Genomic DNA, 15,739 nt, shown 5'->3' with positions numbered 1-15,739 from the left:
AGAGGTGTGGTTAACCCTGCTGCTAAATACATGAAAATAGGAAACTTTCAGTGCAGGCTCCTTTAGTTTGTAAAAACTGAAGATTTAATTATGTTTTACTTAACAGGAGGTTGGTGTTAGGGGGCATGAATCTGAATAATGGCAGAAGTTAACTCTTTAAATGGGAGTCTATGAGAGCCAGAGACTTAGAAGTCATCAGTGATGTACATACTAAGAAATGTTTGTATCAGCTTCAGTCAAAGCATTTAGGCATTGCATCATTTTGAGAATTGCAGTTCTACTTTTTTCAGTTATTACATCCTCAGTTCCTCTTCCTGCATCTTAACCCCTTTTATCAGAAACAAGTGGAGGGAATCCACTTTACAGGGTGCCTTGATCTCCATTTGTCCAAAGGAATAAAACAAGTCACATGGTTTAAAGTTCAAGCTTTAATACACACCTCCCGCTTTAACCTACTGGTGACCAAAAAGTGCCTGAGGTGCAGACACCAAAACTGAATGGGTTCTTCTTTTACCCACGATTCATCACTCCAGCAGTTTCGATGAAAATCAGCCAGAGAGTTGGAGTGTAATCCTGCAGAGAGACAGACCGTAGACAGATGGTGGACAAACTGAAGAAAGGTTTTAGAAAATATGCCCACTTTAGTTACTTTCAATCACTTACAGGAAATATTTTTTGACAGGTCGACACAAATGCCCAAGATCTAAAGTCTTCGTACCACATGGATACAATACAACAGCTCCGATGGCTTAAACTGTCCCAGGATGATAAAACACTGCACCACACCGCAGAAAGGAAGGATGAAGTAAGATGAAGGTTAAAAAAAATCATGTTCTTCTGTTTCTGACAGCAGGAGTCAGACTTAAGTCAGAATAGAAACTATCAATCAGTTTAATGTTCTTTATTTGCTTATTCATTTAAAAGGTGATGTTAAGTATATGATTTCCGCTTAGCCTTTAACTTTGCACTTACCTGTAAAGAGTTACAATCTGTCATGTTGTGGGTGTAGATAAAGGTGGGAAGGATGGACAATTCTACTCTGAGCTGCGTCTGTGATGTATCTGAACATCTCACTAATTATTACGTTCAGTTATATCAAAGTTTTGGATTTGGTAGCTCAAATAAATTCTCTCACACACTGATAAAAGTGATCAGATCACCAGATTTCCATTTATTGGGTCTTTTTTCTTCTCATATAAGCGTTAAAATGTGTGGAAAGGTAAAACTGCTGTAATATGACACTAAAAGACAACCACCTCTGCTTGAACAGTGTAACATAATGTCTGACCGCTCAACCTCGCCGTGTCCCTGTCGGTGAAAGCAAAGAAACAATATATCAGTGCGGTATGATAGTATGAGATGACATCTCGCTCCTGATTCGTCTGTGTGCCAACAGCTCTTGTGGAACAATCATCCCAGGAGACACAGTAACACAGCACTGAGATAAAGGACTGCTATAATAAGACCACACAAGCATGCTTTGTCATCAAAGGGACACTGTTGTGATGGCTTCCTGTGTCCTCTGATGGATGGTGTTAAAGTTCAGAAGTATGCTGCACTAAGTTTGCTGTCCATGTGTATGTCATCTTTTAATATAAAGTTTTATAAATCTAAAGTAAATCTAAAGTTTTATAAATCATGGGAAAATTATCTTGTTCTTACTAAGTCTTAGAAATAGGTAAATACAACCTCAAGAAAAACATATTTCACAATATTCAACAAAACCTAAGCCATCAGAATTAAGAGGGTAAGTAGCAGCCAGGTGCTGCTGATCAATGCTCTGATTAACTGATCATCAGTCAGTGTGAGCAGCTCTATAAAAGCAGAAGTTCTGTCAGTTTGCTGCTCTGCAGCATTCAGGTGTGTGTTAACATGATGCCAAGGAGGAAAGACATCAGCAATGATCTTAGAGAAGCAGCTGTTGCTGCCATCAATCTGGGAAGGGTTATAAGGCCATTTCCAAACTATCTGGAGTCCATCATTCTACAGAGAGAAAGATTATTCACAAGTGGAAAACATTCAGGACAGCTGTCAATCTTCCCAGGAGTGGACGTCCCAGCAGCTATTGAAAAAAGTTAGATATCTCAGGCTGTTGGTTTATGCAGGAAACGCTCACAGCAACATTACCTGCGTGGCTGCAGTGACACCTGCTGGCCAACAAGCTGTACAACACTGCACCAAACCTACCACACATTCAACAACAATGGGCTTACACCAGGAAGTGGGACTGTTGATTACCGGTCATCATTAAGTCACGACACTTACATTTTAATATTATTTCAGTAAAAACTAAAGAATTTGAAGTGTCAAAAGTTTTCTTTATATCTAAAAAATTAAATAAAGCATGTCAGTCATGCCAGTTTATCAACCACAAATGTCTCTAACATGATCTTGTTTAGCTTTTTTTCTTGCTGATATATTTTAGTTATATTTTTGGTGATATATTTTATATTTTAGTTTAGTTGTAGGGTTTTTTTTAAAGAAAAAAGAAGAAGAAAAATGCATGTGATGTCACCTTCGATAATCTCTACATCCAAAGCATGAGCTGGGTGCCCTCTGGAGTTTCAGCATGGTGCCTATTTTAAGATGGTTTTCAGCAAAATTAACATTAAAAACATGATTTTCTCATCATATTAATAAAACATTAGCCATAACACACCTTTCACTGTCGTTTCTGTGTGTAGGCTTTACCTATGTTTTGAGGCAATGAGGTTGAATCATTTTACAAAAGTAACAAGCCAACTTGTTAAATTTTAAAGTATTTGAGGTGAAACAGAGTTTGTACAGTTCTAAGCAGCTTTAAAGTCAATATTTGGTCTGAGCTTCTTTATTTTCCAACACAGCCTGAACCATTTTAGACAAGTTTTCTGTCACTTCTTTAAAAGGGAAGTTCGTTTTTTTTTAAATCTGCAATTTATTTCTGGCATAAAATATGTTCATCTACTCACCGATGATAGTTTGGTGAACTTTTTTTCTCCAATAATTTAAGACGAATGAATGAATGAACATGTACTATTGCACGGTTAGTTCAGAGCTGCCATGTTGTTGTCATCCGGAGCTTTCCACACACTCGTCTACTGGGATGACTTCATCGACGCGCGCCGCTGCAACACAGCTCATTCACTCCGGTAAGAACGTCTATCGTACTCAAAATCGTCCACGACGTCAAAATCTGATAATAAAAAAATCCTGCCATGTTGCACAAGACTAGCAGCAGTAAACTCTGTGTGAAGTTATCCGACTGTCACAGAGCACGGAGTAAATAAACTGTGCTTCAGCGGCGCGTGTCGATGACGTCATCCCAGTAGACGCATGTGCAGAAAGCCCGAGAAAACTTTATTTTGTTTATTTTATGATTTTCTTTTCATGTTTTCATTTTCTGATTTCTTCATATTAACCTGCTCCTTTAACATGTTTAGAGGATGATGTAAGCCGTGCATTTTCTACAGGATTTTGTATAATAATAAAAAAAAAAAAGAAGAAGACGTTTATGGCTCTTGTTGGTTCATTATTAGGATTTTTCATATTTAACAGCTTGAGAGTACAAGCTTTCATCTGTTTGCTTGAACATAAGATAAGAAAGTTTCCATTAATGGATATAAAGTGGAACAAATAAAGGGTTAGATATGTTCTTCTCATCTGTTTCATTAGGTTGTTTTGGATTATTTCTGAGGACTTTAGTGAATCTCTGTTTTCAAAACTAACAAAGATAACAGTGAAACCACCTAGTGCCACTCAGTGGTGCTATTGGAGTACTGCACGGGGTTGAAAACTGTGAATATGGGATAAAAAACAATTCTGAGCGCTTTTTAAATCTGTCCACAACAGAATTAAAGTGAATTGGTGATTATTTTCATCACATGGAAACCAGAAGCTGCTTTCTGGAGCTCTCTGGAGATCTCTGTGAGTAAATTAAGCTGTTCTCAAAGGAGAAGTAGCTCTTCTTTCATTATTTATTTTCATTTCATTGAAACATATTCATTGAAACAGCACTTATAAGAACATGGATGTGCATGTACAGAACAAATATGGCTGAGATTTATTTGAAAATTACAGGGTTACATTTCAAGGGAACAACAAAACCAAAACTCAGTCAAATAAATTCTGGAAATTGAACTCAAGTCTGCTTAAAAATTAAACGCATTGCCAAAATATCAGGTTACTGATTAACGAGATAAAGTCATCTGAAGAACTTACGACTCCAGTTAAGAAATGTGAGTTCCTTACATACAAAATCCACAAGTTCACTATTTCCTTTAGCAAGGAATTCAAAAAAAGATATGGAGATATAGAATTCAATGAAAACTTTACTGTAATAAACACATTCTAAATGATGATGACAAGCAGAAAGGTTTGGGCTTACAGCCGAAATTAGATTTACTCTCATAAAGCTCAAGGGGCATTTGCTAAATCTAGGGCCAAATGGATAGAAGAAGGAGAGAAGAAGTCGAAAAGAAGACGGAGCACCTGGCACACAGAACCCGGGAAGCCCACCGGTGTGTGAAGCCGTGAGCAGTGGGGAGAGGCAACACCCTGCCCCCATCGGGAACAGCACAAGCAGGCCAGAGGACAGCAAGTCCCAGACCCAGGCCCAGTGATCACCACACACACTTGCACATACATCCTCACATGTCCCCCCTCCCTCAACTCCGCTGGGCTGTGGCACAGCGGGCACACCAGGGGGCCCGCAGCCCCCCAGCCACCACAGACCCCAAACCAGCAGAACATTTCTATTAAAAACATTTAGGACATCAAACCTTTGAATGTTCTGGGTACAGAGATGCTCATCAGCCAGCTGGAGGATGACACTGTTTATGACAAATGAACAGCAGATCCCAATAACTACAGAAAACACAAAGATTCTCCAAGGCTTCAGGACTAACCTTAAGTCTAAATATGTGAACTCTTTGCTCTTCGTGACACACCTCTCAAAGAACTTTGCTAAGTTCCTCTGAAGTCAGAGATGAAATACCTTGGTATTCAAATAACTAAAGACCAAAGGAGGAGTCGATTAATTAATGCTGAAAGCAAACTCACTGAAAGCAAAACTAAACTAAATATATGGTTCCAAAGAGACTCGTCAGTTTTAGGTAGAATATATTTAACAGAAATTAAAAGTTTATCAAGATGTATGAACCCAATCTGCTCAAATGCTGTTTCAGATCAATTAATAAAATCCTTCAATCAGATGAAGTGAAGTTTCATTTGGAGAAATAGAGCACATTGTATTAAAAACCGTCTTAAAGTTCTACATTTAGATCGCCTCAGTGGAACTTTAAAGATAAACTGGTTAAAATCTTGGATTAAAAGTCACAGGTTATTCTGCTTTTGTATTCCTAACTTCCTCTTTAACCAGTGGCTTAAAGCTGTTGCTCATCTTGGACTTTGATGTCAATAAGCTTCTTGAGTCATTGTCAGAGGTCCATAAACAGATGCTGTTGTTCTGGAGAATATTCCACACACAAGCCTGTGGTCCTTTGCTGCAGGACGTCCTTCCTCTCGGCCTACTTCCTATTTATCTGCTGTCAAATGAAGGCCGTCTATGTCATGGTCTGTGAATCTTTGCCAGTGATGGAGAAACCGAAGCTTTCTGAACCACTGAATCAATAAAAAGCTGATAGGGTTTTCGTTCTTATTAACGAAGTCCCACCTTAAACAGAAAGAACCACACAAGAGATCAATATCAAGCTTTTGCAAAAGGGGAGAGCCGTCGCTGCTTCAGCCACAGGTTTATGTGTCTCCAGCAATCTCCGACTCCCTCCTTGCAGCAGCCTGGTTTTATTCAAAGATAACAAAAGGGGAAGATCTTTACAAAACAAAAGGTTGCATAGAAATTTCAGAGCGTGTGACTCTGTCTAATGTTTAGATATGGAGACACATCTGCAAATTCAGAATGTGAGACCTTGACGATAACCATTCAAAGAGATACATCTACAAACTAGTTTGAATCAGACATTGTGCGTTGTAGTTTGAACTCTGTTAAACTCAGTTGACCTCTGGAAGGCTCTGTCCTGAAGCATCTCCCTTTGTTCATACTCACACACACATTTCATCATCACATGATTAGAACGAATGCCGTATAAGATCTATACATCACACATATGATTTTTATGGCATAGCATATGAGTGTAAGTAAAGCACAGGAATATAATTGTAAAACAGGGTATATCATGAGATAACAACTAAAAACTCTAACAAAAGCTATTGTGTTGAAATGGTTAAGCGTTTCAAAGCATTTCATCAAATTGATTATGGCGCCATCTGCTGGCCACTCTTCAACACAGCATGTTAAAGGGCAGGGTGTTATAAAACAGTGAGACACTGTTCTACAGAACAATAAAGGTTCCATGTGCATTTTGATATGTTTGACTTTTAATAACATACTTGTGTTATAATGTGATCGTGCCATCATAAAATACTGTATGTAACAGATATATGCTTTTGGAAGATTTATAGAAAGGTTCAAAGATGTTAATTTAACAACAAGATAATTTCAGCTGAGTTGGGCTTCAGTCTGTTCCTCTTCTTTGTTACGTCTCCTCCTCCAGCTTTTCACACGGCACAGAAGCAGCTGGCATATCCTCCTGACTACCGGGAAAGAAAAGTGTTGCCATGTCACTATTTTTCATCTTTCCCAACTGTTTGGGAGGCAGTAATAATAATAATAAAATGTTCCTTTCAGGTTCCCACATTTCCATCAGGTTAGTCGTCTCTAAAGCTCCTTGTCTCTGACTGAATCACACTGACAGGTTCTCATTTCCACTGATGGATTTAAAGGTTAAAAGATTACAGATTTACAGATTACAAGTCAGTTTTTAAAGGCAGAAAATGAAGCAGAGAGAATAAAACAGGCGTCAAACTTCATCAACAGGACATACATCATCATCATCATCAGAGTCTCTCTGCACACAAGCTGCTGCTGCTTCATCCTCTGTGGATCATCAGGACTCAGATCATCCTCTCAGCTCACGTCGTCCTGTTCATCACCATCACTTCCATCTGTGGAGAGAAGAAGAAAGAAGAGAGGAGATAAATAAGTGTTTCCAGAGCGTCTCTTCCTAAGCAGTCAGCTGCCATCAGCTTTAATAAATATAAAAGAATAAATAAAGTCTAATAAAATACAGCTGAGAGCTGCATGGACCTCTAACCCTCTACTGACCTCAGAGTCTCCAGTTTGTAGTTTGGATTCTCCACAAGATCAGACAGCTCCTTCACAGCTGATTCATTCAGGTTGTTCTGACTCAGGTCCAGTTCTGTCAGCTGGGAGGTGTTGGACTTCAGAGCTGAGCCCAGAGAAGCACAGCTGATCTCTGACAACCAGCAGTACCTCAATCTGAATAAAGAATAAAACATCATTCAATAAATCATCATTTCATCAACTAAACCACTGAAGAAGAAAACAGACTTTGCCATGACGACCAGCACAACTTTCACATCATATTAATCTGAACAAACAACTGAAACATGGTGTCTGACCTCAGAGTCTTCAGTCCACAGTGTGGACTCTGCAGAAAGCTGCACAGCTCCTTCACTGCAGACTCACTGATGATGTTCCAGCTCAGGTTCAGTTCTGTCAGCTGGGAGGGGTTGGACTTCAGAGTTGAGACCAGAGAAGCACAGCTGATCCCTGACAAACTGCAGCGCTCCAAGCTGAATAAAGAATAAAACATGTGAGCTGAAGCCAGCAGAGAAAAGAACTCTGAACAAGCTGCTGATGACCAACTGTGATTTGTGCTGAGTGCTGACAGAAACAGCAGACATTAACAAAGTGTGTCAGTGCTGCAGCTTATTTTCTCCAGCACTCATGGAAATATCGTGTACAGGAGGTGTCTAAGGAAGGATTGCAGTTCCCACAGTCCCTGAAGGCAGCATGATGGGGGGGTCCCTTCAGCCTCCTCTGTTATTCTGTCAGTCAGGATTTAACCCCCCTGTCAGCTGACGTCCTGGCTCTCAAACCAGATCAGCAGCAAAAGTTTGAAAGTGAAAAAAACGGATCAGAAGCTGGAAAAAAGTTTGGAATCTGACAGAAAGTTTGTGAATCTGAAAACAGAAAAAATCTCAAATATGAGGAAATGAGACTAAAGTGGAAATAAAAACTATGAAAGAAGAATGAAATGTACATTCAAAGTGAAATAAACTTCTGCTGCACTTTTTTCACTTTGAACCTCATTTTCTGTTCTTCAAAGAAACTGATTATCTGCTGTTTCTCAGCCTACTTTCACTCACATGCTATCCACAGCAGCTCTGTGCTCTTAATGAATAAAACAGGTGGAAACAGCTACCATAAAGCCAGCAGGTGAACAGAACAGCATGCATCTACAGGGATGAAGCAGTCCCTGCCTCCCTCCTTCATGGCAGCTCAGTAATCATCCTTTGTGTCAGCATTTGGCTCACCTGCACAGGGTCGGAGCACTTCACCTGTTCAGCTTCTCTTTGGCTGCAGAGCTATCAAACACTGACTCTGCTCCATGTTTTCACACATTTCTCACCTGATGGAAAGCTGCTCTCACACCTTCCTTCCATCTGCTGTTAGCTAGCAACAAGTTAGCTAACAGCTTTCCTTGCATCCATCGTCCAATCGTGTTGTTTTTCTTCTGATAAACTCTTCTTTGTATTTTCCTTCCAGTCACTAAATGTCAGCATCACTTTCAGTTGGACTTGACATTGTGTAACAGGTAATTATTGATATAATTAATTAAATAAAGCTCAACTGAAAATTATTTAACTGCTGCTGTGATGAAAGTTGTTTTCTAATCAAGTCAAAGATTCTTAATTTCCAACAGTGTTGGAGGGAGTTTCTTAGCATCAGCTGATTAATGGGCTTTTGGAGCTTTGCTGCTCCAAACTGTTGTTATTGTTTCAGTCAGAAATATTCACTAACTCTGGAGCTCCAGAAGCATCAGCCAGTGATTCTAGATTTGTTTCTGTCTGACAGATTCACTGTTTTCTGATTATTTAATAAATAATTTCATCAACTAAACCACTGAAGAAGGAAAATAGACTTTACCATGAAGACCAGCACAACTTTCACATCATATTAATCTGAACAAACAACTGAAACATGGTGTCTGACCTCAGAGTCTTCGGTCCACAGTGTGGACTCTGCAGAAAGCTGCACAGCTCCTTCACTCCAGAGTCTTTGATGTTGTTCAAGCTCAGGTCCAGTTCTGTCAGCTGGGAGGGGTTGGACTTCAGAGTTGAGACCAGAGAAGCACAGCTGATCTCTGACAACCTGCAGGCCTCCAATCTGAATAAAGATTAAAACATGTGAGCTGAAGCCAGCAGAGAAAAGAACTCTGAACAAGCTGCTGATGACCAACTGTGATTTGTGCTGAGTGCTGACAGAAACAGCTGACATTAACAAAGTGTGTCAGTGCTGCAGGTTATTTTCTCCAGCACTCATGGAAATATCATTTAAGGAGGTGTCTAAGAAAGGATTGCAGTTGGCTGAATTTTGTCATCATTAATGAATCTGACTGAAGATAACTGCTGCTGTGATGAAAGCTGTTTTCTAATCAAGTCAAAGATTGTTAATTTCCAACAGTGTTGGAGGGAGTTTCTTAGCATCAGCTGATTAATGGGCTTTTGGAGCTTTGCTGCTCCAAACTGTTGTTATTGTTTCTGCCAGAAATATTAACCAACTTTGGAGCTCCACAAGCATCAGCCAGTGATTCTAGATTTGTTTCTGTCTGACAGATTCACTGTTTTCTGATTATTTAATAAATAATTTCATCAACTAAACCACTGAAGAAGAAAACAGACTTTACCATGAAGACCAGCACAACTTTCACATCATATTAATCTGAACAAACAACTGAAACATGGTGTCTGACCTCAGAGTCTTCAGTCCACAGTGTGGACTCTGCAGAAAGCTGCACAGCTCCTTCACTGCAAAATCACTGATGTTGTTCCAGCTCAGGTCCAGTTCTGTCAGCTGGGAGGGGTTGGACTTCAGAGCTGAGGCCAGAGAAGCACAGCTGATCTCTGACAACCTGCAGCTCCTCAATCTGAATAAAGAATAAAACATGTGAGCTGAAGCCAGCAGAGAAAAGGACTCTGAACAAGCTGCTGATGACCAACTGTGATTTGTGCTGAGTGCTGACATAAACAGCTGACATTAACAAAGTGTGTCAGTGCTGCAGCTTATTTTCTCCAGCACTCATGGAAATATCGTGTACAGGAGGTGTCTAAGGAAGGATTGCAGTTCCCACAGTCCCTGAAGGCAGCATGATGGGGGGGTCCCTTCAGCCTCCTCTGTTATTCTGTCAGTCAGGATTTAACCCCCTGTCAGCTGACGTCCTGGTTCTCAAACCAGATCAGCAGCAAAAGTTTGAAAGTGAAAAAACGGATCAGAGGCTGGAAAAAAGTTTGGAATCTGACAGAAAGTTTGTGAATCTGAAAACAGAAAACATCTCAAATATGAAGAATTGAGACTAAAGTGGAAATAAAAACTATGAAAGAAGAATCAAATTTACAAAGTGAAATAAACTTCTGCTGCACTTTTTTCACTTTGAACCTCATTTTCTGTTCCCCAAAGAAACTGATTAAGCTTCATGTTTCTTATCTGCTGTTTCTCAGCCTACATTCACTCACATGCTATCCACAGCAGCTCTGTGCTCTTAATGAATAAAACAGGTGGAAACAGCTGCCATAAAGCCAGCAGGTGAACAGAACAGCATGCATCTACAGGGATGAAGCAGTCCCTGCCTCCCTCCTTCATGGCAGCTCAGTAATCATCCTTTGTGTCAGCGTTTGGCTCACCTGCACAGGGTCGGAGCACTTCACCTGTTCAGCTTCTCTTTGGCTGCAGAGCTATCAAACACTGACTCTGCTCCATGTTTTCACACATTTCTCACCTGATGGAAAGCTGCTCACACACACTCACACCTTCCTTCCATCTGCTGTTAGCTAGCAACAAGTTAGCCAACAGCTTTTCTTTCATCCATCGTCCAATCGTGTTGTTTTTCTTGGAGTTTGTTAGCATCAGCTGATTAAAGGGCTTTTGGAGTTTTGCTGCTCCAAACTGTTGTTATTGTTTCAGCCAAAAATATTCACTAACTCTGGAGCTCTCAAAGCATCAGCCAGTGATTCTAGAGTTGTTTCTGTCTGACAGATTCACTGTTTTGTGATTATTTAATAAATCCTCATTTCATCAACTAAACCACTGAAGAAGAAAACAGACTTTGCCATGAAGACCAGCACAACTTTCACATCATATTAATCTGAACAAACAACTGAAACATGGTGTCTGACCTCAGAGTCTTCAGTCCACAGTGTGGACTCTGCAGAAAGCTGCACAGCTCCTTCGCTGCAGAGTCACTGATGTTGTTCTGACTCAGGTCCAGTTCTGTCAGCTGGGAGGGGTTGGACTTCAGAGCTGAGCCCAGAGAAGCACAGCTGATCTCTAACAAACTGCAGTTCCTCAATCTGAATAAAGAATAAAACATGTGAGCTGAAGCCAACAGGATGCAGGTTGAAATAGATTTTTTTTTCACATTTTAACAAAGAAAGTACATATTTAATCACAAATTCCATTGCAGAGCTCTGCAGAAAAGGCAGAAAAGAACAGTCATGACTACCGATGTCTATGATCTAAACAAAGTGTATCCCTTCAGATTAGTTAGTCCTTCAGTATTATTCACTGGGCCATACTGCATCCATTTCTTCCACCTAATCTCAAAGACTCTTTCTCTCATTCTGAGCCGATGGCTCATTCTCTCCATGAAGCAAACCTCTCTTACAGTCTCTAGCCACTGAGTTGTAGAGGGTGGTTCAACCTGACACCAGGTCCTGGTTGTTGCTTTTTTACATGGGACCAACAGTATTTTGGTTAAATATCTTTTCCTGAAACATAGTTATTCAAACTTCCAAGATACATAACCTTACAATCCCTGGGATTTCATATCCCAAAATGTCTTTCACTGTAATATGCAGAGTTTCCCAGAACCAGCTCAGTTTCTGACACTCCCAGAAGATGTGTGTGTGATTTGCTTCTCTGCACACGACCGCCAACATGTATGCTGGGAGCCAGTTTGTTTCCTCTTCAGTTTAGGTGGAATGAAGTAACGCCTCAGGTTTTTCCATCCAAATTCCCTCCATGTTCTTGAGTTTGTAGTTGTGTTTCGCACATCTCATGCCATTCTTCCAGAGTAATGTTTGCGTTCAGTTCCCTCTCCCATTTCCCCTGAATGTATAGAGTAGAGGCAGCTTCTGAGTCTCTCAGGCTTCAGTACAGTATTGAGACTGCTTTAAGTTTAGTTCTATTGTGTGTCCTGATCATTACATCCAGTACACCATTTACGGTTTTCACCGTTTGTATCATCTTTGGAAATTATTCAATTATTTTACGACATTATTTAAACCACTAGTAAAGCAAGAATGAACATTTGGAAGGAGAGGCAAGAGAAATAAGTCCTGAGATGAGTATGTACAGTAATAAATACTGTGACAGGTATGTAGAGGGCTGGGGGGTAGAAACAATCTTTTCTTCAGTCTATGAAACTGAGAAAAGAATTGCTTTGTTAGGTGAAAAAGATGTAAGGGAAGATTAATTCAGATATGTGGAAACACTGAAGATTTGGATATTTCCACATATCACTAAATCATTTCAACTAAAATAGAAGAACTTAAAGAGCTGCAGTGAACTGACCTCAAAGCCTCCAGTCTGCAGTTTGGACTTTCCAGTCCAGCAGACAGATGTTTCACAGCTGGATGCGGCAGGAAGTTGTTACTCAGGTCCAGTTCTTTCAGATAGGAGGGGTTGGACTTTAAAGCAGAGGCCACAACTTCACAGTGAGTCTGTGAAAGCTTACAACCATCAACTCTGTGATGAGAGAAAATGTAAAGTCAGCTCTAATAAAATCAGACAATCTGCACTATAAACACTAACTGAACTCATATTCTAACTAAACACAATGATGTGAATGTAATGTCCTCTAATGAACATCTGTTCTTCACATCTGGGATTAATCTCATCTTCCTGTGTTTGACACAACACTTCCTGTTTTATTTTGAAACATTAACTTCCCTCTCGTTTCAGGTATCAGGTACCTCCCGTGTCAAGCGTCTGATTGTCTTCCCTGATTCCCAAGTGTTTCCATCTGTTCCCTTTGGTCCCTCATGTGTTCAAATAGTCTGCGTTTCCCTTCTCTAGTGCCAGTATGTTGTCACGAACGGTGGAAGCACTGGATGACTCATACCAACAAGGTCACGAGGAATGCTTACCGCATCAAGGCATGGAAGCGGTTGATAGAACCGCCGTTGCCACAGCAGGTAGAGCAGCCACATTGACGCGATAATAGCGAGCAAAGGTACATGAGGATTCCCAGGTCGCTGCAGTACAGATGTCCTGCAGAGAGACCCCCTTCATGGCTGCCCATGATGTGGATACACTCCGAGTAGAGTGGCACCGCACGTTACTAGGCGCAGGTAGGCCCTGCGAAGTATAAGCATGTAAAATCACATCGACAATCCACTTGGAAAGCCTCTGTTTTGACAGAGGTTGACCTCTACTACAACCCCCATAGCACACAGACAGTTTCTCAGATTTACGAAAATTGGCTGTAGCCCCCACATACGCCTTGAGTGCCCGAACAGGGCAAAGCTGCTCTGACAGCTCTATTGCTTGCTGTGATGAGCTTGGTGGACTGAATGCTGCCAACTCCATTGCTTTGTTTGCATGTGAGGGAGGTACTCTCTTCGGTAGGAAAGAGGGATTGGGTAGGAGAGTAACCCCCGACCCATCCGGATACCAACACATACACATGGGTTGGTATCCATGCGTTGGCTCACTGATAGGGCGTGGAGTTCACCCACTCGCTTTGCCGATGTGATTGCCAGCAGAAATGCGGTCTTTGCAGACAGCCACTTGAGTTCTGCTACTTTTATGGGTTCGAATGGGGGCAGACACACTGACCTCAAAACCAATGTCAAGTCCCATGATGGTACCACAGTGACTCTTAACGGCCTACGCCTCTGTGCGCCCCTCAAGAACTGACTAACCAGATAGTGTGATCCCACTGTCTGGTTGTTCACTCTGGCATGTCCTGCCGAAATGGCCGCGGCATATACCTTTAAGGTTGATGCACATCTGCCTGCGTCCAATAATGACTGCAGGAAACACAGAATGATGGCCACTGAGCAGTTCTCAGGCACCTCACCCTGTGTCTGGCACCACTGGGAGAAAAGCTTCCACCGATTAGCATAGAGTGACCTAGTGGATAGAGCCCTGGAACTTAACACTGTGTTGATCACTGACTGGTCACAGGATACCAAGAGTGGGTCCTGGCTCCCAATGGCCAGACCCAAAGCTGTAGGCGATCCGGATTCGGATGCCATATGCGTCCCCCCATCTGAGAGAGAAGGTCTGGTCTCCGTGGGAGGTGCCACGATTCCCCCTGGAGTAGTTTCAGCAGCACTGGAAACCATGGCTGCCCTGGCCAATTGGGGGCCACCAGTAGAAGTCTGTGGCCCTTCTTTCGCACTCTTTCCAGAGTCACACGAATGAGCAGAATTGGAGGAAAGGCATATAGAAGGCGGGGTGGCCAATCATGCGCCAAGGCATCCTGTCCCAGAGGGCTTGTCCCCCCTCATCAGCGAGTACCAAAGGGGATTTTTTACCAAAGAGATTTCAAAAAGCTGAATCATTGAATCACACAATGTGTGGATGTTTCTGAGGCAAAAACGTCCACCTCTGCTCTGCCATATTTTCTCCAAATCATCTCCACCACCTCCCTTGGCGGGAGAGAACATCCGCCACCTTGTTCTGTACACCTGGGAGGTGTATGGCCCTGAGGCTCAGGAAGTGGGGAAATGCCCACGTAAGGAACTGCTTTGACACCTGCAGTCAAACCTGGACCTGGTGCCACCCTGATGATTTATGTGGTACACTGCTGAGGTGCTGTCTGTGCGGACGAGAACATGCCGCCCCTTCAGTACTGGGAGAAAATGTTGCAGCCCTGAGCTCGAGCACATTTATATGTCCCCACCTGTGCTGTGCGCTCCATCTGCCCTTGATGGTCCTGTGCTGCCAAATGGCACCCCAACCTGACAGAGAGGCATCTGTCTCCACAACCTCTCGGGGGGCAGGGATTACTCCTAGGGGAACCCCTCTGGCTAGATAGCCCCTTCTCCTCCAAGGACTCAGGGCTTGACAGCAAAGACTGGATACCTTGACGTTCCTGCACCTGTGCCACTTGGGATCCAAGTGAAGTGTGTTGACCCAGATTTGAAGTGGCCGTAAGGAAAGGAGACCCAGGAGGATCACCATGGATGCTGCCGTCAGCATACCCAGCAGCCTGAGAAAGAGGCCATACCTCAACACTCTGCCTGTCTGGAAGCAAACTATGAGTTGAAAAATATTCTCCACCCTTTTCTGAGAAAGGAAGGCTCTCATCGACAGTGAGTCGAGAGTCATGCCCAGGTAATTTACCTTCTGACTGGGTGTAAGATTGCTCTTGGAGTAATTGACTGTGATGCCCAACCAGTTCACATGTCCAAGGAGCCAAGCAGTGTCTCTGACTGCCTGCTCTGCAGTTGGGGAAACAATTAGCCAATCATCCAGATATGGCAAGATCGTCAATCCTCTGGCTTGTATGGGAGTAAGGGCCGCTGCCACACACCTCGTAAATATGCGAGGGGCAAGTGAGAGACCAAACGGCATCACCTTGAATTGGTAAGCCTGGCCCTGAAAGGCAAATCTCAAGAACTGCCTGTGGTGTGGAGCAATAGGCACATGAAA

At 42.1% G+C, this 15,739-nt stretch overlaps 2 protein-coding genes across 2 annotated transcripts in view; one reads left to right on the top strand and one right to left on the bottom strand.

Moving 5' to 3' along the window:
• Positions 1-15,739, top strand: part of LOC140312735 (endothelial PAS domain-containing protein 1-like) — a 486,153-nt gene that overhangs the window by 88,756 nt on the left and 381,658 nt on the right. The window lies entirely within an intron of this gene.
• LOC140312732 (NLR family CARD domain-containing protein 3-like) overlaps positions 1-15,739 on the bottom strand; it is a 329,873-nt gene that overhangs the window by 286,296 nt on the left and 27,838 nt on the right. The window contains exons 8-14 of the mRNA XM_072390522.1: positions 12,650-12,823; positions 11,254-11,427; positions 9,834-10,007; positions 9,074-9,247; positions 7,477-7,650; positions 7,160-7,333; positions 6,879-6,999 (exon numbers count right to left, since the gene is read on the bottom strand). Coding sequence (XP_072246623.1) covers positions 6,990-6,999; positions 7,160-7,333; positions 7,477-7,650; positions 9,074-9,247; positions 9,834-10,007; positions 11,254-11,427; positions 12,650-12,823 — 1,054 coding nt within the window. The 3' untranslated portion in view covers positions 6,879-6,989. The remainder of the gene's footprint in view (positions 1-6,878; positions 7,000-7,159; positions 7,334-7,476; positions 7,651-9,073; positions 9,248-9,833; positions 10,008-11,253; positions 11,428-12,649; positions 12,824-15,739) is intronic.

This window comes from Leuresthes tenuis, unplaced genomic scaffold (assembly GCF_036924035.1).
Source record: "Leuresthes tenuis unplaced genomic scaffold, fLeuTen1.0.hap1 SCAF_8, whole genome shotgun sequence".
Classification (NCBI taxonomy): domain Eukaryota; kingdom Metazoa; phylum Chordata; class Actinopteri; order Atheriniformes; family Atherinopsidae; genus Leuresthes; species Leuresthes tenuis.
Note: the sequence above shows the minus strand (reverse complement) of the source record. Positions and strands in the feature narration are given on the sequence as shown.